The sequence below is a fragment of the Marmota flaviventris genome, chromosome 11 (assembly GCF_047511675.1).
Source record: "Marmota flaviventris isolate mMarFla1 chromosome 11, mMarFla1.hap1, whole genome shotgun sequence".
In the NCBI taxonomy this organism is placed as follows: domain Eukaryota; kingdom Metazoa; phylum Chordata; class Mammalia; order Rodentia; family Sciuridae; genus Marmota; species Marmota flaviventris.
The window spans coordinates 78,297,854-78,323,197 of record NC_092508.1 but is presented as its reverse complement, the minus strand read 5'-3'; the positions used below and the strand labels follow the sequence as shown (position 1 = coordinate 78,323,197).

At 41.3% G+C, this 25,344-nt stretch overlaps 2 protein-coding genes across 3 annotated transcripts in view; both read right to left on the bottom strand.

The window, feature by feature from the left end:
• Cacnb4 (calcium voltage-gated channel auxiliary subunit beta 4) overlaps nt 1-25,344 on the bottom strand; it is a 262,363-nt gene that overhangs the window by 171,356 nt on the left and 65,663 nt on the right. The window lies entirely within an intron of this gene.
• Nucleotides 18,060-23,349, bottom strand: LOC139707656 (endogenous retrovirus group K member 113 Env polyprotein-like). Of its 2 annotated transcripts, none has more exons than XM_071619178.1 (2): nt 23,263-23,349; nt 18,060-20,385 (listed from the first exon to the last, which is right to left on the bottom strand). In XM_071619178.1, the coding sequence occupies exon 2, from the start codon at nt 20,338-20,340 to the stop codon at nt 18,457-18,459; it is 1,884 nt and encodes a 627-aa protein (XP_071475279.1). In that variant the 5' UTR covers nt 20,341-20,385; nt 23,263-23,349; the 3' UTR covers nt 18,060-18,456. The 2 variants fall into 2 exon arrangements, with proteins under 2 accessions (XP_071475279.1, XP_071475280.1); XM_071619179.1 differs by lacking the exon at nt 23,263-23,349 and having other exon boundaries at nt 18,475-18,563; nt 20,101-20,851.

Genomic DNA, 25,344 nt, shown 5'->3' with positions numbered 1-25,344 from the left:
AGTATGGCATTGGCACTTAATGGTTGGGAATATTTTTTATTAGAGTGCCAGCTTCTCAGGACACTTACTCACATGGGGATTTTCAACCAGACTCCAATTTCTGTAGTAAAAATTGGATAAAAGAAGTTATTTCGGATCATTTCTTGTTTCCTCTATGCTTTGGGAATCTGATTTTCTTTATGAGCACCTTTCCAATCTCACTTCTACTCCTAAAGTCAGAACCAATTCAAAAAGTTAGGTGTACACGAGTTCAAGGTAAGGGAGAGCAAAAGGAAGGGACACTAGTCTCAGATGTTGAGTCCCCTATATTGAGTGGTGATGGTACAGCACAGTTGCACAGCAAATGTTTAATGAGCAAATGATGAGTAGAGGGATGGATGGATGGATGGATGGATGGATAAATAAATCTGTGAATGTCTGGAAGGATGGATAGATAAATGAATGAGAAGTTTTTCTGAAAATACAGAAGATGGCACCTCCCCAACACAGATACACATACAAATTAGGCTAACAAGAATTCAAATGGCAAGTGAATTTAATATAGTTAGGTGACCACCAAATACATAATGTGTGTGCATCCAAGTATACGTGTATATACACTTACACAGTTTGGAGGTGCTTCTTAACAAGTTAGCTTTCACCGTCTTCTCTCTTAATATTTCAGGAATGTAAAACAACTCATACCGCTGCCATGAGACAGGTAGCAGGACCTCACAATGGCAACGTGGGCCAAGTCAGCATATCTGTGGTTGTCCAACGGAGCAAGCGGCAGTCCAGAATGAGAGCTGGAATGGTACTGAGAGCTCAGGCAGCAAATGAAACCCTAAAAGTCTCAGGGGAAAAAAATCACGGTGCTTCTATGTATCCCCAACTCAAGGATTTTAATCCTGCAGTACGGTGCTGATTCCTGACCTTTCCCAAGTCAATGTCTCTAGAGCTTGAAAGCATAGAGTTCTGTGTCTGGTTCTGTTTACTAAGGGCTCTAGCCTTTTGAGAAAGGACATCTTCCTCAGAATAATGAGAAGTAACAGACACTATCCACGTAAGGTGCCAGGGCCATGACAGTTTAACTGCCAGGCGTCTCAATGTCCATTTGGGTTTGGGTGGGATCCAGCTGGTGATCTTCACTCTGAGAAAGTCCTCCAAGGATTTCTCCCAGCATTGGCTCTCAAAGAATTGGTCAAGATCTAAGAGTAGAGAGTGTGCACTATTTCTATTGCTCTGGACATGATAATAGATAATAGGTAATAGAGAGCACAAATAGCCCCAGAAACTGTCCTTGTGACCATAGCCCTCCAATGTTATAAGCATTTTTGTTGCCTCTGGTGATTCTTTTTCTTGGTTCCAAAGTCAAGGAGAAATCAGAGACCCCCTCTGTATAACGGCAAAGAAAAAGATAAGACCATGAGATATTCACTATGCTACAGAATGTTACTAACGAGGTCATCATACAAGTGGGATTCCAAATTTCAACCAGGAATATGAGTGGGAAGGCAAGAATATCAGTTAAAAGAAGAAAAATATACTTGAACATTAAATGGAAAGGGAAGCAAAGAGATAACTCTGGCCTGGTAACATGTCTTCACCACTGGGATGGCTATAAAAGAGTGGCAATATTTCTAAATCATACGTAGCTGTCTGTTGAACAAAAGCCTAACTCAAAGAGAGGAATTTCCTGGTCCTTTGGGAAGGGACATTTCCAAATGACTGAGAAGCTTTGACTGCTTAAATGGTAGCATCAACAGACCAATTTGTCTTTGTCTTTCCAAAAACACTTTGTAAGTAACGTTGTCTGAGAAAAAAAAAATGATTTGGGAGCCTTCAGCACATAAAATGAATATGGCTGTCCATAAAAAATGAAGAGTGAAAATGTGATTGGGTCTGGACTCTGGAGAACTCTTAACAATTATGAGACAGTTGTTAAAGAGAAGGCAGCTAGAAAAAAAAAAAGCAAAGCAGGAAGAGGGGTTGGAGTATGGTCAAGACAGAGAGGAATAGCTCAGAAGCCAAGGGAGAGAGTTTTCAGAAAGATGAAATGCTCTAGAGAGAATAAGCAGAGGTCTAGAACATCACTGGCAGTGATGTTACAATAACTGTTCAGAGAGCATTTCCACGTGGGGTAATGAGACAAGAAGCCAAGTACACTCATCTGAGAAGTGAGTTGGACAGGAGGGAACAGGCACTGGATGATAAGGAAGAAAGGAAGGAGAGACCCAGCAGGAGTCTGAGGAGAACACTGTAGGGAATTAGTGGGGTTTTGATTTTACTCCAATACAGTCATGCAGGACAGAAGTTCTTGGAGGACAGGGAGAGTCTCAGGTCCAAGAGCAAAACCAACAGGGGTAATTGACAGATAGTGACGGGTTAGAATTGAGAGTACACCTGGAAGAGATGGCCCTGGAGAGAAAAACACTAGGCACTTCCTCATATGAAACAACACTGGAAGAAGGTAAAACTCTAAACTGGGATACCTAAAAAGTATCTTATATTTTTAAAAGTATGTATTTAATTTTCCATCTGCATCTATGGATTGTTCCCAAAGTAATGCTTAAAGTAACCCTGGGATGTTAATATATTTTTTTCCAAATTATGTTCTCTGCCTTCTATTTAAGTATACAGAAAAACAAAATCCATTAGAATGATTTTAAATAAAATAAAAACATAGATTGGGTATGCAAAGAGTTAAAACTCCAAAGAAGAAGAAATGTTGCCATTCTGGTGATCAAAATTTTGACTTAATAAAAACAGGGGTATTAACAGCACTGACCCATCATTTCTTAACATTTGGTTCACCACAAAATTTCAGTTAGCTACCAGTGAACTTGAGACAAAAAGAAATCTCTTAAAATGAAAATATTGTTCTTTTAAGAATACTGTCAAAACTTGTAAGAATATTTGATAGCCATTCTAAATATTAAAACAATGCCTATCTTCCCTTCTTAAACATTTGTGTGATAATGTATCAAGGATAAAAATATCATTAGACTTAGACTTCACAGAACTAGAGACAATTCACAGGGAACTAGACACTGAGTCATAAAGATGAAAGGAAGAAGACTAACAAGCTGAAAATAATTGGATGTTTCCTCTTTCTTCAATTATCATACCTCACTCTTAAGAAGGACAGCTTCTTCTTCTTCTCCTTCTCCTTCTCCTTCTTCTTCATGGCACTGAGAATTGAATCCCTACACATTCTTCTACTGAGCCACATCCCCAGCCCTTTTTATCTTTTACTTTGAGATAGGTTCTCACTAGGTTGCTGAGGCTGGCCTCAAATTTGCGATCCTTCTGCCTCAGCCTCTTGAGCCACTGAGATTATGGGTGTGCACCATCTAATTTTTACCTTACCAACATTGGCTTTTTATATTTTCTTCCTGAAAAGATTTTCTTTACTACAATATATTCTTACACTATACTTAAGACTATATAGCTTCAAGAAGTATAAGATCCTTGTTTTAGAACATGCCATTTTGATCCAGCATCCCAAGTTTTATTAAAAACCATGTCTACAGGGCTGGAGTTGTGGCTCAGTGGTAGATCACTTGCCTAGCATGTGTGAGGCACTGGGTTCAATTTTCAGCACTAAATATAAATAAACAAAATAAACAGTCCATTAATGACTAAAAATTTTTTTAAAAAAAGAAAAAAAACATGTCTACAGACAAATTCCTTCACAATTGTGGTGACTACACATGAGCCCACCACAGAAAACTCAAGGGGAACAAAGACCCTCTTAACCCCTCTTTGGCCATCTGCTGTGTACTTGATCATCCTCAACCACACCGACACCCACAGTTCAAACTGCTACTTTTCACTTATAAATAAGTCCTGTTTGTTTTGTGTCTGCCATTCATTGCACTCTGGGTGAAGGGCAGAGATGACTCATACACAGGCCATAGTCATCAAAGGAAGAGAAGTAGTGGAGGGAACGTGAAACCAAAACCTATTTTATAAAGAAGAACACAATCAATGTCTCCAATCATACAAAGACAAGTGCTTCAAAGTGCTTTGCAAAAAGCAACTATTTCAGTCTGAGTACGATATAAAACACAAACAGTGACCCAAAATAATTGCTACCGCTACAATTTCTTAAAACATTCTTGTTTTATTTACTTGGTACTGGGGATTAAAACCAGAGGCATTTTGCCACTAAACTACACCCCAGCCCTTTTTATTTCAGAATCTCACTAAGTTACTTAGGGCCTCTCTAAATTGCTGATCTGGCCTCGAACTTGCAGTCCTCCTGCCTCGGGCTAGGGATATAGCTCAGTTGATAAGAGTGCTGGCCTCTGGGGCTGGGGTTGTAGCTCAGCTGCAGAAAGCTTGCCTCGCACATGTGAGGCACTGCGTTTGATCCTCAGCACCATATAAAAATAATTAAAATAAGTAAAGAAAAGATATTGTGTCCATATTTTTTAAAAATCTTTAAAAAAAAAAAGAGTGCTGGCCTCACATGCACAAGGCCCTGGGTTCAATCCCCAGCACCACAAGAAAGAAAAAGAAAGTATGTCTGGGGGCTGGAGTTGTAACTCAAGGGTAGAGTGCTTGCCTCGTAAGTGTGAGGCACTGAGTTCGATTCCCAGAACCACATCTAAATAAGTAAATAAAATAAAGGTCCATCAACAACTAAAAAAAATTTAAAAGTATGTCTGATTTGGGGCTGGGGATGTACCTCAGTGGCAGCATATTTGCCAAGCATGTGCAAGACCCTGGGTTCAATTCCCAGTACTGACAAGAAAAAAAGTGTTGAGCTCCTGCCTCAGCCTCCAGAGTTGCTGGGATTACAGGCATATACCACTGCACCCAGCCTTGGAAGTAACTTTCAAATAACTTTCCTCCAAAAAAAAAAAATAGTTGACTCTCTGATTTGGAAAACAAATTTAGTGTATAACTCAAAGAACTGAAAGTATTTATGTTATCAAAGCCAAAAGAAGCTTACCTTAGAGGGCAGGTAAATTAGAAGTATGTCCTAGAAACACACAAGTGATATTATGTTGACAACTGCTTACCTACTGACAAGTGATATTAAAGTATAATAAATGGGGTGCAAAAATATCAGCAGCATCCTAATATGTCTAGTTTAAGGACTAATTGTTTTCTGGTTTGAGGTGAATTGAGAAAAACACAAAGTGGTTAGGAAAGGAATGTGTAGAAACTGATTTTGTAATTATTTAGCTTACGATAGCTACTTTAGACATTTTTTATTGTTTCTTTTATATTTAAGCAGCTTTCATAGAGCCTTTACATAGATGACTTTGTAATTTTTATTGGATAGTGCTAAAAGTGGAATTCAAACATTATATATTAATTTAGCTTTGAACTGTTAAATATAGAATTAAGAAACACTTGCTTCAATTATTGCTTAGTGATTTAGCATACCAACCAATAGGCATCATTGTATCTTTCCCCACCAGCGTATTATTACAAAGTGAAAGTTATTACACCCTTCATGACCTGTCACTGTTGTAATATGGTAGACATCACCCAATTAAAAATTACAAAACCATAAATCTAAATCCCAGTATTAACTTCTAACTTGTCATTTTATCTAGATTATTTGCAACCACTAGTTTCTATATTGCTAAGCCTGTAAGTAAATTCTGTTCTTTTCCAATTCTACCCTAACTCCAAAACCTCCACTTCTATTTGTACAAATTAAGTCTGAGGCCTTTACTGAAAGCAGGATATATTCAAAAGGCTTAATTTTTCTTTCAGACCATACAATGCATAACAGTGCAAGCTTCAGGCTAAGAGCTGGGAAATGGTGGGGTAGGAATCAAGAAAGACAAGGACATTTTATCCCCATTCTCTCAAATTGGGTACTTCCAACTACCTTATTCCAGAAAGGAACACAAATTAGCTTGACTGCTAGCCCACAGCATGTATTGAAGCATATGACAGAGCAGAAAGAAAAATCTGCACTGTGCTTTAAATGCAAAGGAGGTGGCTGTAAAAGTAAAAGAATGATTACTCAGGGGTCAAATTAAATTAAATGTCCAGGAGTACGGCATATTTTAAATGCTCTATGAGGTGCAGAAACTATTTTGCTATTGTGACACAAGAGCTTCTCATTTAAAAGGAAAATAATCTTCAGGAAATTGAATGTCAAAAATGCCATTGTTTCAATCATCCAAATTGGATATAAACAGTACTATGGTTTTAGAGTAATAGTGCCCCCGTGTGGCTTTTGAGGCAATTTCAGAAAACGATGGGTCGTCCCAGAAGTCACACACTATCAAACCGTGAGTTTCTCTTGCGTGCATTTATTTTTGTTTACATTTCTTTTCGGAAGTGATTACAGATGTGCCTAGAGCATCGTAGAAAGTTTTAAGTACAAGTGCAGCGCTGTCAGCTTGGGAGGCCAAGGCAGGAGAATAGAGAGTTCAAAGCCAGCCTCAGAAAAGGCGAGGCGCTAACCCTGTCTCTAAATAAATACAAAATAGATCTGGGGATGTGGCTCAGGGGTCAAGTGTGCTAAATACAACCCCCAGTACCTCTGCCCCCTCAAAAAAAAAAGTGGCACGCTGTACTTACAGCAGAAGAGCTGTGCCACCAATTCCTATGTTTCTGAAAACAGATGGAAGTGCATGCCAAGGGCACCACTGAAGCGCCGATGCACCTCTGGAGGGCCGCCAGGGGTCACTTCACAGGACTATCCATCAGAGCTTCCTAAGAGACGCCAGAAGGGAACCTCCACATCTACCCTTCTTCCTGCAATGGATGCTAACACTTCCCTTTCTCCTATTATGAACAAACTCCCCAAACCCAGTACAGACCAAACCCCCACATGCCCAAATCTTACTCAGAGACTAGGCTCCAGCGAGTCTCCCTCTTTGTCCTGAATCATCAGTTTTCTTTTCCACTGGATTAGTCCCATCAGCATCACTTATAAACATGCTATCATTAAACCCTCCATGGCCCCACAGTCACTCCCTCCAGTGAGTATCCCATTTCTCCACTCCCTTTTCCTGCCATACTCCTTAAAGAATTGCTGATATAAAACTGACTCCAGTTTCAATCTTTCTATTCTCTCTTGTACCCATTCCAGTAAGGCTTTTCTGCTCCCTGGTCTTATTGAGGTCACCAATGGTGTCAACAGGCTCAATCCATAAGTGAACCTCAGCACATCTAACTTGGCTCTCTGACAGCATCTGATACAAGTACCTCTCCTACTTCTTGGAACCCTTCTTTCCAGGAAACTCCTCCTACTTTTCTTGCCAATCCTTAGTTTCCTTTGCTGGGTCTTGACTACTCCACCTCTAAACCTGAGGTTCTCAATCCTGACTGCGCATTAGACTCACCCAGGAAACTTTTAAAAGGTCGTGATGCCAGAGCCTGCTCCCAGGAATTCTGTTCTAATTCATCAAGGAAGGTCCCCAGGCATGGGGGGTTATTAAGTTGCCATGGGTGAGTGCTCTAAATGATGAACTGCCCCAGGGCTCAGTTCCCAGACCCCTTCTGTTTCAGTCTACCCTTACTCTCTGGGAGATTACAGGCAGTCTAGTGGCTTTCAAAGCCCTTTACAAGTTCTCTTGGTTTGGATTCACCTGAGAGCAGAGTCTGAGACCAGGGCTTGGGTATAGGGGGTTTATCTGGAAAGTGATCCTTTTAATCAGGAATGAGGAGATGGGGAGGGGGAATTCAAGTGTGGGTGGAAAAAGCCCGCATAAATGTGTGTTTTCAGGGTCACTCCTGCAAGGACCTGAAGGGTGCACAGAGCACCCGCCCCCAGGGTATTGAAGCACTTACCCACTGGCTGCATCTCCCACAGGTGGGAGGTTTCCCTGGAGGCATTCACTTTTATGTACAGCAAGGTTGCGGTGAGCTTCAGAATAGAATGTAAAGAGAGAGGCACTGAGGCGAGTCTGTGTGACTGCAGCCTGCCCCGTGCAGCTGTGGCAGAATCAAAGACAGGTCGACTGGCACCCAAGATATGTGCCATGTCTGAAGCCTCCAAAATGTACACAGTAGTCCCTCCTTTGCCTGCAACTTCAACTGAAACATTCCAAAGTTTCAGTTACCACAGCCAACCATAAAGTAATAAGTGGAAACCAAAGTAATAAATGGAAAATTCCAGAAGTAAACAGAAGTAAAATTTCAGAAGTTCTAAATTGCATACCTGAGCAGTGTGATAACATCTCTCACTGTCCTGCTACATCTCACCTGGGACATGAATCATTCCTCTGTCCAGAGCACTCTTTCTGTACATACCACCCACCTGTTAGTCATTCAGTAACCATCTCCATTATCAGATCCAATCCCACAGTACCACAGTGCTTGTGTTCAAGTAACCCCTATCCTACTTAATATTGGTCCCAAAGCACAAGAGGAATGATGCTGGAAATGTAATCATACCATGTTGTTATAAGTGTTCAATTTTAGCATTAGTTATCATTGTTATTCTTTCATTATGTCTAATTTATAAACCGAAATGTGTCACAAGTATGTATTCATGGGGAAAAGAACAGTATATATAAAGTTTGGAATACCCATATTTTCAGGCATCTGCTGGGGTCTTAGAATGGATCCCCCAGGGACAAGGGGAGACTACTGTATATCCAGCCCCCAACCTTGTCTTTGAACTTCAGAATTCCATATCCAACTTGGATATTTAATAGGTATCTCAAACTTAACCTGCCTAAAATAAAGTTCCTGGGCTACTGCCTTCCTCCAAAAAACCTACTCCCGTCACTAATTTTTAAAAATGGAAACCCCATTCTTCCAGTTGTTCAGGCCAAAACCTTCAAAGTCACCCTTGACTCTACTTTTTCCCAGTCTCCACATTGAATCCGTCAATAAATCCCCTTCACTCTACCTCCAAAATATTTTCAGAACCCAATCACTTTTCACGCCCCTCTACTAACCTGGTCCAAGCCATTAGCATCTCTTGCCTGAATTATTGCTATGGCCTCCTGACTAGTATCTCTGCTTCCACCCTTCCTTTTCCCCTTGACTTAATTCTCAATTCAGCAGCCAGGGAGATCCTATTAAAACATAAATGAGATAGTAGAGGGAACTGGGACCAAACACAGAGCAGGCCCAGCGGCCTGCTGAGGGGCAGAGCCGCCCCCCACCCCCCTCGCCTGCCAGGTAGGGGAAGGGTGACCACCGACAGAAAAGGCCCAGTGGCCCGCGGCGGGACAGAGCTTCCAATCACTCCTGCAAGGTAGGCGGGCCTGCGACCCACCGGCAGAAGAGGAGCAGCTGCCTGCTGAGAGGCTGAGCCGCCCCCTCCCCCTGCGCCGGCATAGTAGAGGGAACTGGGACCAAACACAGAGCAGGCCCAGCGGCCTGCTGAGGGGCAGAGCCGCCCCCCACCCCCCTCGCCTGCCAGGTAGGGGAAGGGTGACCACCGACAGAAAAGGCCCAGTGGCCCGCAGCAGGACAGAGCTTCCAATCACTCCTGCAAGGTAGGCGGGCCTGCGACCCACCGGCAGAAGAGGAGCAGCTGCCTGCTGAGAGGCTGAGCCGCCCCCTCCCCCTACGCCGGCATAGTAGAGGGAACTGGGACCAAACACAGAGCAGGCCCAGCGGCCTGCTGAGGGGCAGAGCCGCCCCCCACCCCCCTCGCCTGCCAGGTAGGGGAAGGGTGACCACCGACAGAAAAGGCCCAGTGGCCCGCGGCGGGACAGAGCTTCCAATCACTCCTGCAAGGTAGGCGGGCCTGCGACCCACCGGCAGAAGAGGAGCAGCGGCCTGCTGAGAGGCAGAGCCGCCCACTCCCCCCCGCGCCTGCAAGGTAGTCGGAACTGAGACCACCATCAGAACAGGTCAGACCTGCAACCGAGAGACAGAACAGGCCCAGTGGCCTGAGGAAGGGTAGAGCCGCCCCCCCCCCACGCCTGCAAAGTAGGCGGACCTGCGACCCACTGGCACTACAGCCCCAGAGGCCTGCAGAGGGGCAGTGCCACTGCCTGCGCCTGCAAAGTAGGCAGAACTGCGACCACCGACAGAACAAGCCTAGCGGCCCGCAGAGGGACAGAGCCGCCGCCCGCGCCTGCAAGGTCGGCGGACCTGCTACCGACTGGCATAGCAGGCCCAGCGGCCTGCCGGCGTGGTAGGCACATTGCCCCAATTGGAGGAGGGGCAGAGCCGCCGCCCGCGCCTGCGAGGGAGACTTTGCAACTATACAAGACCAATATAAATATATAGGGGGAAAATTCAATAGCACAACAGTTTCACCAAGAAGAAAGGAACGGGAACAGTATGAAGAGACAAGGAAAGAAAGGACCACAAGCATTGCAGGTCAACTCAAAGTTAGAAGAGGTAATAACTGCAGCTGATGGAATGTCAGATAAAGAATTCAGGATATACATGCTTCAGATGATCTGGAGTCTCAAGGAAGACATCAGACAGCAAAATCAGACAATGAAAGATCACTTCAACAATGAATTACATAAACAAATCCAAGAAGCAAAAGATCAACTATACAGGGAAATAGAGGTTATAAAAAACAAACAAACAGAAATCCTAGAAATGCAGGAAGCAATAAGCCAACTTAAAAACTCAATTGAGAATACTACCAGCAGAGTAGAACACTTAGAAGACAGAACATCAGACAATGAAGATAAAGTATTTCAACTTGAAAAGAACATAGACACCTCAGCAAGACTGTTAAGAAACCATGAGCAGAACATCCAAGAAATATGGGATAACATCAAGAGACCAAATTTAAGAGTCATTGGGATACAGGAAGGAACAGAGTTTCAAACCAAAGGAATGAGCAATCTATTCAATGAAATAATTCGAGAAAACTTCCCAGACTTGAAGAATGAGACAGAACCCCAAATCCTAGAAGCCTACAGGACGCCGAATGTGCAAAATCATAAGAGACCCACACCTAGACACATTATAATGAAGATGCCCAACATACAGAATAAGGAGAGAATTTTAAAAGCTACAAGAGAAAGGAAGCAGATCACATTTAGGGGTAAGCCAATCAGGATAACAGCTGATCTTTCAACACAGACTCTGAAAGCTAGAAGATCCTGGAATAACATATTTCAAACACTGAAAGAAAATGGGTTCCAACCAAGAATTGTGTTTCCAGCGAAATTAAGCTTCAGGATGGAAGATGAAATTAAAACCTTCCACGATAAACAAAAGTTAAAAGAATTTGCAGCTAGAAAACCATCTCTTCAAAACATCCTCGGCAAAACATTACAGGAAGAGGAAATGGAAAATAACAATGAAAACCAACAGTGGGAGGTAGGACACTAAAGGGGGGAAAATAATCAAAGTGGAAAACAAACCATGTTTAGTAACATAAATAAACAAATATGGCTGGAAGAACAACCCATATCTCAATAATAACCCTAAATGTTAATGGCTTAAACTCACCAATCAAGAGACACAGGCTAGTAGAATGGATCACAAAACAAGACCCAACAATATGCTGCCTACAGGAGACGCATTTGATAGGAAAAGACATACATAGGCTGAAGGTGAAAGGTTGGGAAAAATCATATCACTCATATGGACTTCGGAAACAAGCAGGAGTATCCATACTCATATCAAATAAAATAGATTTTAAGCCAAAGTTAATCAAAAGGGATAAAGAGGGACACTACATACTGCTCAAGGGAACCATACACCAACAAGACATAACAATCATAAATATATATGCCCCAAACAATGGTGCAGCTATGTTCATCAAACAAACTCTTCTCAAGTTCAAGAGTCTAATAGACCACCATACAATAATCATGGGAGACTTCAACACACCTCTATCACCACTGGACAGATCTTCCAAACAAAAGTTGAATAAGGAAACTATAGAACTCAATAACACAATTAATAACCTAGACTTAATTGACATATATAGAATATACCACCCAACATCAAGCAGTTACACTTTTTTCTCAGCAGCACATGGATCCTTCTCAAAAATAGATCATATATTATGTCACAGGGAAACTCTTAGACAATACAAAGGAGTAGAGATAATACCATGCATCCTATCTGATCATAATGGAATGGAACTGAAAATCAACGATAAAAGAAGGAAGGAAAAAGAATACATCACTTGGAGAATGAACAATAGGTTACTGAATGATCAATGGGTTATAGAAGACATCAAGGAGGAAATTAAAAAATTCTTAGAGATTAATGAAAACACAGACACAACATATCGGAATCTATGGGACACATTGAAAGCAGTTCTAAGAGGAAAATTCATTGCTTGGAGTTCATTCCTTAAAAAAAGAAAAAACCAACAAATAAATGATCTCATACTTCATCTCAAAATCCTAGAAAAAGAAGAGCAAAACAACAGCAAAAGAAGTAGAAGGCAAGAAATAATTAAAATCAGAGCTGAAATTAATGAAATCGAAACAAAAGAAACAATTGAAAAAATTGACAAAACTAAAAGTTGGTTCTTTGAAAAAATAAACAAAATCGACAGACCCTTAGCCATGCTAGCGAAGAGAAGAAGAGAGAGAACTCAAATCACTAACATACGGGATGAAAGAGGCAATATCACAACAGACACTTCAGAAATACAGAAGATAATCAAAAATTATTTTGAATCCTTATACTCCAATAAATTAGAAGATAGTGAAGGCATAGATAAATTTCTTAAGTCATATGATCTGCCCAGATTGAGTCAGGAGGATATAGACAACCTAAACAGACCAATATCAATTGAGGAAATAGAAGAAACCATCAAAAGACTACCAACTAAGAAAAGCCCAGGACCGGATGGGTATACAGCAGAGTTTTACAAAACCTTTAAAGAGGAACTAATACCAATACTTTTCAAGCTACTTCGGGAAATAGAAAAAGAGGGAGAACTTCCAAATTCATTCTACGAGGCCAACATCACCCTGATACCTAAACCAGACAAAGACACTTCAAAGAAAGAAAACTACAGACCAATATCTCTAATGAACCTAGATGCAAAAATCCTCAATAAAATTCTGGCCACTCGGATACAAAGGCACATCAAAAAAATTGTGCACCATGATCAAGTAGGATTCATCCCTGGGATGCAAGGCTGGTTCAATATAAGGAAATCAATAAATGTTATTCACCACATCAATAGACTTAAAAATAAGAACCATATGATCATCTCGATAGATGCGGAAAAAGCATTCGACAAAGTACAGCATCCCTTTATGTTCAAAACTCTAGAAAAACTAGGGATAACAGGAACATACCTCAATATTGTAAAAGCAATCTATGCTAAGCCTCAGGCTAGCATCATTCTGAATGGAGAAAAATTGAAGGCATTCCCTCTAAAATCTGGAACAAGACAGGGATGCCCTCTCTCACCACTTCTGTTCAACATAGTTCTCAAAACACTGGCCAGAGCAATTAGACAGACGAAAGAAATTAAAGGCATCAAAATAGGAAAAGAAGAACTTAAATTATCACTATTTGCAGATGACATGATTCTATACCTAGCAGACCCAAAAGGGTCTACAAAGAAACTATTAGAGCTAATAAATGAATTCAGCAAAGTGGCAGGATATAAAATCAACACGCATAAATCAAAGGCATTCCTGTATATCAGCGACAAATCCTCTGAAATGGAAATGAGGACAACCACTCCATTCACAATATCTTCAAAAAAAATAAAATACTTGGGAATCAACCTAACAAAAGAGGTGAAAGACTTATACAATGAAAACTACAGAACCCTAAAGAGAGAAATAGAAGAAGATCTTAGAAGATGGAAAAATATACCCTGTTCATGGATAGGCAGAACTAACATCATCAAAATGGCGATATTACCAAAAGTTCTCTATAGGTTTAATGCAATGCCAATCAAAATCCCAACGGCATTTCTTGTAGAAATAGAGAAAGCAATCATGAAATTCATATGGAAAAATAAAAGACCCAGAATAGCAAAAACAATGCTAAGCAGGAAGTGTGAATCAGGCGGTATAGCGATACCAGACTTCAAACTATATTACAGAGCAATAGTAACAAAAACAGCATGGTACTGGTACCAAAACAGGCGGGTGGACCAATGGTACAGAATAGAGGACACAGAAACCAATCCACAAAACTACAACTATCTTATATTTGATAAAGGGTCTAAAAGCATGCAATGGAGGAAGGATAGCATCTTCAACAAATGGTGCTGGGAAAACTGGAAATCCATATGCAACAAAATGAAACTGAATCCCTTTCTCTCGCCATGCACAAAAGTTAATTCAAAATGGATCAAGGAGCTTGATATCAAATCAGAGACGCGCCGTCTGATAGAAGAAAAAGTTGGCTACGATCTACAGTCGGTGGGGTCGGGCTCCAAATTCCTCAATAGGACACCCATAGCACAAAAGTTAATAACTAGAATCAACAAATGGGACTTACTCAAACTAAAAAGTTTTTTCTCAGCAAAAGATACAATAAGAGAGGTAAATAGAGAGCCTACATCCTGGGAACAAATCTTTACTCCTCACACTTCAGATAGAGCCCTAATATCCAGAGTATACAAAGAGCTCAAAAAATTAGACAATAAGAGAACAAACAACCCAATCAACAAATGGGCCAAGGACCTGAACAGACACTTCTCAGAGGAGGACATACAGTCAATCAACAAGTACATGAAAAAATGCTCACCATCTCTAGCAGTCAGAGAAATGCAAATCAAAACCACCCTAAGATACCATCTCACTCCAGTTAGATTGGCAGCCATTATGAAGTCAAACAACAACAAGTGCTGGCGAGGATGTGGGGAAAAGGGTACACTTGTACATTGCTGGTGGGACTGCAAATTGGTGCAGCCAATTTGGAAAGCAGTATGGAGATTTCTTGGAAAGCTGGGAATGGAGCCACCATTTGACCCAGCTATTCCCCTTCTCGGTCTATTCCCTAAAGACCTAAAAAGAGCATGCTACAGGGACACTGCTACATCGATGTTCATAGCAGCACAATTCACAATAGCTAGACTGTGGAACCAACCTAGATGCCCTTCAATGGATGAATGGATAAAAAAAATGTGGCATTTATACACAATGGAGTATTACTCTGCATTAAAAAATGACAAAATCATAGAATTTACAGGGAAATGGATGGCATTAGAGCAGATTATGCTAAGTGAAGCTAGCCAATCCCTAAAAAACAAATGTCAAATGTCTTCTTTGATATAAGGAGAGTAACTAAGAACAGAGTAGGGTCGAAGAGCATGAGAAGAAGATTAACATTAAACAGGGATGAGAGGTGGGAGGGAAAGGGAGAGAGAAGGGAAAATGCATGGAAATGGAAGGAGACCCTCAGAGTTATACAAAAGTACATACAAGAGGAAGTGAGGGGAAGGGGAAAAATAATACAAGGGGGACAAACGAATGTCAGTAAAGGGGGCAGAGAGAGAAGAGGGGAGGGGAGGGGAGGGGAGGGGGGATAGTAGAGGATAGGAAAGACAGCAGAATACAACAGACACTAGTATGGCAATATGTAAATCAATGGATGTGTAACTGATGTGATTCTGCAATCTGTATATGGGGTAAAAATGGGAGCTCATAACCCACTTGAATCAAATTGTGAAATATGATATATCAAGAACTATGTAATGTTTTGAACAGCCAACAATAAAAAATTAAAAAAAAAAAAAAAAAAAAAAAGAGAACAAACAACCCAATCAACAAATGGGCCAAGGACCTGAACAGACACTTCTCAGAGGAGGACATACAATCAATCAACAAGTACATGAAAAAATGCTCACCATCTCTAGCAGTCAGAGAAATGCAAATCAAAACCACCCTAAGATACCATCTCACTCCAGTTAGATTGGCAGCCATTATGAAGTCAAACAACAACAAGTGCTGGCGAGGATGTGGGGAAAAGGGTACACTTGTACATTGCTGGTGGGACTGCAAATTGGTGCAGCCAATTTGGAAAGCAGTATGGAGATTTCTTGGAAAGCTGGGAATGGAGCCACCATTTGACCCAGCTATTCCCCTTCTCGGTCTATTCCCTAAAGACCTAAAAAGAGCATGCTACAGGGACACTGCTACATCGATGTTCATAGCAGCACAATTCACAATAGCTAGACTGTGGAACCAACCTAGATGCCCTTCAATGGATGAATGGATAAAAAAAATGTGGCATTTATACACAATGGAGTATTACTCTGCATTAAAAAATGACAAAATCATAGAATTTACAGGGAAATGGATGGCATTAGAGCAGATTATGCTAAGTGAAGCTAGCCAATCCCTAAAAAACAAATGCCAAATGTCTTCTTTGATATAAGGAGAGTAACTAAGAACAGAGTAGGGTCGAAGAGCATGAGAAGAAGATTAACATTAAACAGGGATGAGAGGTGGGAGGGAAAGGGAGAGAGAAGGGAAAAAGCATGGAAACGGAAGGAGACCCTCAGAGTTATACAAAAGTACATACAAGAGGAAGTGAGGGGAAGGGGAAAAATAATACAAGGGGGACAAACGAATGTCAGTAGAGGGGGCAGAGAGAGAAGAGGGGAGGGGAGGGGAGGGGAGGGGGGATAGTAGAGGATAGGAAAGGCAGCAGAATACAACAGACACTAGTATGGCAATATGTAAATCAATGGATGTGTAACTGATGTGATTCTGCAATCTGTATATGGGGTAAAAATGGGAGCTCATAACCCACTTGAATCAAATTGTGAAATATGATATATCAAGAACTATGTAATGTTTTGAACAGCCAACAATAAAAAATTAAAAAAAATAAAATAAAATAAAATAAATCTAAAAAAACAAAACAAAAAAAAAAAAAAACATAAATGAGAAAAGATAGTTCCTCTGCTCCAAACTCCCCAAAGGTTTCTATTCTCAGAGTAAAAATCAGCATCCGACATGACCTAGCGCCCTCTGCCATAACCTCTTGGATCACATCTACTACTCACCCTTTTTGCTCCTCAAACATCAGGTATGATTCTGCCTGGGGTCCTTTGCACATACTATGACCTCTGCTTAGAACATTTCCACTTACCCACTTGCCTCCCTCTCTCATCTCCTTCAGCTCTTTACTTAAATGTCACCTTCTTACTGAAGTCTTTCTTCTGCCACCCCGATTTAAAATTGCAGCACTTTTCTGACCTTACTTTACTTTTCTTCTTAGCACATTTCACATTCTAACATAGTATAAACATTTCAAATTTATCTTGTTTATTTTCAGTCTCTCCTATGGATTTTTTTTAATATTTATTTTTTAGTTGTAGTTGGACACAATACCTTTGTTTTATTTATTTATTTTTATGTGGTGCTCAGGATCGAACCCAGGGCCTCACATATGCTAGGCAAGTGCTCTACCGCTGAGCCACAACCCCAGCCCCTCTCTTATGGATTTTGATCCATTTTGCTCACTGCTAATCCCCAGCACCTAGTCTAGTTCCTGCTTATAGTCGGCACTTGAACGGGAGTTGAATGAATGAATTCAAGACTAATAATTATAACAGTATTTATTGAATTACTGAGTATTTTCCATGTGCCAGGCACTATTAAGCATTTACATATATTAACTCATTTAAACCTTACAACGAGTTTAAAAGCTGAGTTCTATTATCATTTCCATTTACATTTGAAAACATGTATGCAGGGCTGGGGTTGTAGCTCAGTGGTAGAGTGTTTGCCTTGCACACGTGAGACCCTGGGTTCTATCCGCAGCACCACATAAAAGTAAATAAATAAAAATAAAGATATTGTGTCCATCTACAACTAAAAATTAAAAGAAAATATGTATGCAGAGAATCACTGAGTAAATTGTCAGTTCTGCCATTATTAAGTAGCCTGGATAAATCCATGTAGAGCCTAGTCCAAGGTTCAGACTCTTAACCACTAAAAAAACAGAGATGATAACTGCTGCTCCCCACGTTTAATCACACCCCAAATCTTCTGGGGAAACAAATGCTACTCCAACAATGATGCCAATGTGGATAAACTCCTGATGCAAAATAGGGTCCACTAGGTGACGTGGGAGCCACAGATATGAAAGACTAGAAAAGAACGCCCAGGAGGAGGAGTGAGAGATGTGGACAGGTCTCTGGGCATCAAATCTGTTCATGCCACAGCACTCATCCAGCAGACATCTACAGAGATCCTCTCTACCACGCGGCCTGCGCAATGGTTTCATTAATGAGGTTCTAGGCATAAAGTTAGTTAGAAGAGATCGAAATAAAACACACAGACACAGTTACCTTATTTCTATTGCCAGGTCCGAGACGGCTCCCCTCTCTGGCTCCGACCTCTAACCGCCCAGCAGGGCAGCAAGGATTACTCAGGGCTAGCAGGAGAGAGAGAGAGTGAACACGCCAGGGAGTAGCCTTTTATTGGGGAACAAGAAATTCAGGGGATAATTCCATCCAATGAAGGTTGAGGGGGGACTGCACTCCAAGGTCAGGGTCAGTGATTGGGCCCCTGGGGTCAGTGGTCAGTCACACCCCCACACGGACGGGTTCTCTCATCAGGAAAGGGCCGGGAAAATTCCGACACAGCCAGAAGCCTCAGACCCTTAACGGGAGTCGCCCAGTCACGTGTCAGGATGGCTTCCCACATATTCCCCCTTTCTATTCTTAAAAATGAGGCGGCGGTTCACTCTTTGGAGTTTCTGTATTCTTGTTCCGAAGACTCGCCATCCTATAATTATAACACAAAAGAGAATTAACAGCAAAGAGAATAATCCAATAATGTACCAGGCCGAGTGTTTAAGAATATTTCCAGGGTTGAATCCATTTAACTCCTTCAATATTTGGTTTGCCAGAGAAGAAGGATCTGAAAAATCAGCTCTATTATTTTGAATGTCTTGGATATGGTGATGAAGTTCCAGAATATCCAAGCTATTATTACTATTTTGCCAAATACCTAATAAATGGTTTTTAACCTTCTCCCAATCCCAGAGAGAAGCATTGTACTTGGCAGCTGTAACACAAACATACTTATAATTGGCATGGCATTTAAGCCTTTCCTTAAATTTTAAGGCTGAAAGTTCATTACCTATGTCTATAACAGTCGCCTCTAAGGCGTTTAATTTAGTCTCAATCCTTTCATCAATATTTACTTGATTACTCAGAGCCTTGGAAGTATTTTGAGCTAAATTATTAAGAAATTTGGCATGCTGAATATTTTGAGACAATGTCAGAGACGCAGAGACAGTTGAGGCAATAAAGGAGACTAGCGCCAAAACACCAACAATTATAACTCCAATAGCACGTTTTGGTCTTGTTAACTGGGCATGAATTTGCTGTAAGACTTGTAAACCAGTATCAGCATACCATGGCTCTGAAATATTAGCAGGTAATAAAACAAAAGAGGGCTGATGAAGTATCAGCACTCCTTTTCCTCCATTATATCTAGTAATACAATTGGTTAGGTTACATTTATTACAAGTAACAATATATCTGTCATCTATCCATTTAACTTTTACATTTCCAATAATTAAAACATAAGGAGATTGGACACAGGCTCGTAAGCCATAGCAAGATCCCTCTTTACAGTTCTTGCCAACAAATTTTGGTAAAGGTTTGTCTGTAAAATGTAAGAATTCTGAGGCAGCAATTAAACGCCAAACATCTTTCTGAACTCCTCCTTTACTATAAGTCAAAATATTACTAACAAATCCTGCAGGTGTCATAGCAGAATTTCTTCGTAATTGTCTTTTATCAATTTTTGGAGACCAGTCTAAAATATACCCACTATCTTTAGACACCTTATGTTGTACAGGAAAGGTATTTACACAATCCATCCATCTAGGAAAGGTGCCAATCTCAATTGTAGAACTATTTGGACAGTGGGGCATCCGTGGAGGTTTTGCAGAAATGACTGGCTTGTTATGGGAAAGTCCCATCTTAATTACTGATCTAGTATAAGGTCTTAAGTCCCCATAAAAAGAATTATTTGTCAGTCTATGTCTACCAATCGCTGTCTTTTCTTCGAATGATACTTTTAGACAGCCGGCATGTTTATCATGTGACCAACACAAAGGTAATTGGGCACTGTAGCCAGAATAATTAAATCTAGTCACATGATTGGGAGTAATATGGGTATCTGTAAATCCTCCCATCATGAATGAGTCATTAGTAAATACTGGAATAGATTCTCCAGTCCACACAGCTGGGTGTACCAGGGGTGGATCTGGGAAATATGTCCAGTAAGTGTCTACTTGATCCCCCTTTACCTGACAGCCCAACAGGGCAATTACTGTTGCTACCATCATCACTGGGGTCCTGTTCTCTCCTAGGTGTCGAAGTATTCGGGAAGCCTGGGTTGTTAGCTTCTTCAAGTCTTCCCATGAAATCAGCTTTTCGGCTGGGTCAATCTGGTCTTTCTTCATCCTTTTCCGATATCTCCTCCTTCTGGATAGGGCCTCCTCCTGGTCAATCCTCAGTCGCTTGAATCTGGGTTCTATCTCTTCCATATCTGATAGCACGTTCAGGTACCCAAATAGGACGAAATGCACCTTCTGGGAAAATACAAGCATGACCTCTACCCCACATTATCACTGGGTCTGGGCCCTTCCACTGACCAGTCTGTAAATCTTTCCACAAAATTCTGCCTAAAGGGCCTGTTACTGAGGGAGACATTTGTCTCTCAGCAGCAGTGTGACCTTCTGCGTCACAGTTTAAAAAATTTAAAACAAACAAGGCATGATTAAGGCTATTTTGGGGAGTCATAAACCTATTCCCCCCCTTTAATTTTTGTAATTGAAGCTTAATAGATAAATGAGCTCGTTCCACAATGGCTTGGCCTTGAGGGTTATAAGGAATTCCTGTTTTATGATTAATTTTAAACTCTTGGCAAAATTGTTGAAAAGAAGAGCTTACATAAGCTGGAGCATTATCTGTTTTAATCTGCATAGGGCACCCTAAAACAGAAAAAGCTGCTAGGCAATGAGAAATTACATGTTGAGTATTTTCCTTAGTACGTGCTGTGGCAAAAATAAATCTAAAATAAGTGTCCACTATGACATGTACATAACATTGCTTACCAAATTGAGGAATATGAGTTACATCCATTTGCCATATTTGATTTGGTTTTAATCCACGGGGATTTACCCCTGATGGCAGAGATGGAGTGTGAATAACACACTTAGGGCATTGGCTTACAATCTGACGAGCTTGTTCTCTAGTAATATTAAATTTTTTACGTAAGCTAGAAGCATTTTGATGATGTAAGGAATGGGAAGCTAGTGCACAGTCATATGAAGACATCTGTTGACAAAAAGCTACTAATTTATCAATCTTGTCATTACCAGAAACTAAGGGTCCTGGAAGATTAGTATGAGCCCGTATGTGCCCTATGAAACATGGGTACTTTCGCATTAGCACTGTCTTTTGTAAATTATGAAATAACTCAAATAACTCTTGTGATGAAGTATACCCAATAACTGAAGTTTCAATATTTTTAGTAACTCCGACTGCATATAAGCTGTCAGAATAAACATTAATAGGCTCATTTGAAAAGTAATTTAAGGCACAAATCAGAGCTTGAAGCTCTGCTCTTTGGGCAGAAGTATAAGAAGTTTGTATTACCTCTGTGTGAACACGACTATAAAAACCTGCTTTACCTGAGTTAGAACCATCCGTGAACACTGATAAAGCTTCATCTATAGGATGTGCACGTACAATCTTTGGAAAAATAAGTGACGTTAATGATGCAAATTGTATAATCTTATCACGAGGATAATGGCTATCTATCTGGCCAGGAAAATCAGCAAAAGCTATCTGCCATGAGCTAGAAGTTTGAAAAAGCCAATTAGTCTGTTGAATAGAAAATGGAATAATTATGATATCAGGCTCAGATCCAATTAATTGTAAAATCCTAGTTCTACCTTTAATTACTAATTGAGCTATAGAATCATGAAAAGGAATTAATGTCTTTTGAGGAGAGTGGGATAAATAAATCCACTCAATAACTCCTAATCTTTGCCATATGGCTCCTGTTGGGGTATGTTCAGTTGGAAATATTAATAAATACACTATTTCTTTAGGATCAACTCTAGTAAGCTGTGCATTTTTAATTGCATGTTCAACTCTCCTTAAAGCCATTCTAGCCTCTAAGGTTAGCTGACGTGGAGAGGTTGGAGAGGGATTTCCTTGTAATATCTGAAATAAGGGACTTAAATTAGAAGTAGTTAGTTTTAAAGATGGCTTCAGCCGATTAGTATCTCTTAAAAGCCTTGAAAATCATTAGGGGTTTGTACGGAAACTGTTCGTTTCGCTCCGGTAAAATTAAAGATGGCGGCCCCCATGGTCGGCGCGATGACGTCACATTGCGCGACCACCTACTTCCTCATTTTCGGCCCGGGGGGCGGGCCGACCGGAAGTTTGTGTTCCGGCCAGGCGGAAATGATGACAAGAAGGCGGGCTCATCCGCGCCATCTTGATCTGCCGCACGGGGCTGAGCCTTGCAATATCTATTATCGCCAGTAGATGGAGCCCTGAACTTAGAATTGCGCATGCGACAATCCCGCGCAAAATGATTATTTCTCCCGCAAATGTAACATTTTCCGCGGGGTTTTCGTACTAAATCCTGTGGTTTCAAAGTTTCTTTTATTGCTGCAGCTAGGGCCACTGTTTGTAAATGAGTAGAGTCTATGTCAGAACATAAGCGAATAAACTCAGAAACTGTCCCTTTTTTACGGTGCGGTCTAAGAATATCCTGACAGTATTTATTTGCGTTTTCGAATGCCAATTGCCTAACAATGAACTCACTCGCTCCCGAGTCCCCGATTGACCTGTTTGCAGCCTGGTACAACCGGGCTACGAAATCTGAGTAAGGTTCACTCGCACCTTGCCTGATTTTGGTAAGAACTAAATTGGACTGGTCCTTGGAGACAATCTGCCTCCAGGCACGTTTGGCACAATCAGTTATTTGATTGTACACTACAAAATCATAATTTAACTGTCTTTCTAGGTCAGTAAATTCACCTGTCCCTAGAAACATTTCTACTGGCGTTTCTATATCCTGTCTTTTGTTCTTTTCTGCCTGTTCAGTACAGAAATCAGTCCAGTAAGTCCTCCAAAGTAAGAAATCTCCCCCGCTCAGACAAGATCTGGCTAAAGAAATCCAATCGCTAGGAGGAAGGGGTTGTGAGCAAATATTTTCTATCAGGCTCTGTACAAAAGGCGAATTGGGACCATACGTCTCACATGCACTTTTTAGTTCCTTAATGGTTTTAAATGGGATTACAGCATGAACTCTAACTCTCTGATCTTGTTCATTAACTTGCTCAAAAACTGGAAAAAGTTGAAAACCGCTAGTATCCTCCCCATCTTCCTGTGCTTTCTTAATACCTCGCTGGAACGGGGTAAGAAAAGTCATTGTTAACCCAGCGCACCTGTTAAATTTTGTCCTTTTAGCAGGTACCGGCCGAATTCGAATAGTCTGGACAGGCGGTGTTAAACGCAGCCTGTTAAGATTCCTCTGTAAGTCCTGAATTTCCATGTCTGATTCTTCTCCCTCAGATTGCAAGTCATGGTCAGACTCTGTACTATCGTCATTTTGAATTTGGTTTTCTAAACCACGTGGCGGAGAAGAACTCTGAGCCCCTCTAGGAATCTCTTCCGGATTTTCCTCTGTAGGAAGATCCTCTACCTCTTCCTGAGGGCTTTCTAAGATCTCGGAGGTTTGTCCTCTATGATATTCGTCCCTAGAATCTCCCTGCGGGCTAGTCTGGTCTTGCAAGTTTAAAGTCACATTCCTAACCTTGGGTTTGGCTTTTAGCGTTGTCTTTGTTTTTAAACGGCCTAAGGGAAAAGGAATTAACTTAGCCTCAGGCGAATTTTCCATTTGAATAGACTTAATAGCCCTTTGCAAGCCTTTTAACAGGTCTTCAGGGGGCCACGAACTTTGACCCATATATTCAAAAAGACAAATTTCTAGAGCTGTCCAAGTTTTCTGAATACTTTCTATGCCTCCAGGTAGTTCATTAGAAAAATAAACTTTTTGTAACTTTCTTCCTAATTTCTCCCAAGTAGATAAATTTGGAGACTCTTGTTCACAAAACCAAGGACAATATTCACCTACAATCTTTAAGAATTGTAATAACTGAGCTTTCTTTATCTGTTTTCCTTTCTGATTAATTATACTGTCTAAAATACTCAGATACATTTCCTTATCCGTAGAAGTTGAATTTCCCATTTTAATTAATTTAACGTCTCTTTCCTTCAATAGCTCCAGGTACTTTTGTGACCCAAATTGTCACCTCTTCCTTTATCTTTATCTTTATCCTTATCTTTATAGCGCGCTCCCACTCAATCTAACTAATCTAGAATGCCCCACGTTGGGCGCCAATTCTACCACGCGGCCTGCGCAATGGTTTCATTAATGAGGTTCTAGGCATAAAGTTAGTTAGAAGAGATCGAAATAAAACACACAGACACAGTTACCTTATTTCTATTGCCAGGTCCGAGACGGCTCCCCTCTCTGGCTCCGACCTCTAACCGCCCAGCAGGGCAGCAAGGATTACTCAGGGCTAGCAGGAGAGAGAGAGAGTGAACACGCCAGGGAGTAGCCTTTTATTGGGGAACAAGAAATTCAGGGGATAATTCCATCCAATGAAGGTTGAGGGGGGACTGCACTCCAAGGTCAGGGTCAGTGATTGGGCCCCTGGGGTCAGTGGTCAGTCACACCCCCACACGGACGGGTTCTCTCATCAGGAAAGGGCCGGGAAAATTCCGACACAGCCAGAAGCCTCAGACCCTTAACGGGAGTCGCCCAGTCACGTGTCAGGATGGCTTCCCACAATCCTCCCACTGCCCAGCATGGTTCTCAGCCCTGGGAGCTGGGTACTGAACAAACCAAAGCTCTTAGAGCCCAATGGGAGAAAAAGCAATCAGATATATCTTCAATTTAAAAAAAAAAATCAAGGAGTGATTCATGAGTGGTCAGAGAAGGCCTTCCAGAGAGGCCAGCTCCATTTTGATGACTGCTGACAGCTTTCAAGTCCCTCCCCTCCCTTTTCCCCTGCTGACCCAGTAGAAAGCTCAAAATAAGCCTCAGCCCCAGACCCAACCAACAGCCACTACGGAAGCCAAAGCCAGGTGAGCACAGTGGTGCACGTGTGACCCCAGTCCCTTGGGAAACTGAGGCAGAAGAATTGCAAGCTCAAGGCCAGCCTAGGATACTCAGCCAGAGGATGTCTCAAGAGAAAAATAAAAAGGGTTGGGTGTGGCTCAGTGACAGAGTGCCTGCCCAGCAGGTGCAGGGCCCTGGGTTCAATCCCAGGACTGCAAATACAAAAAAGCCAAAGCCAGTTGTCCCTCCCTGGTCTGTCAAGCCATTTTTCTAACAAGGGAGAGCCTGCCCAGCTCACTCCAGAGTGATAATCTTTTCATATCATCTCAGAGCATGTGAGGCACCATCTCAACATCAGAACCAAATTTTGAGAGGTCAATTCCCCATTCCACAGAGCAACCAC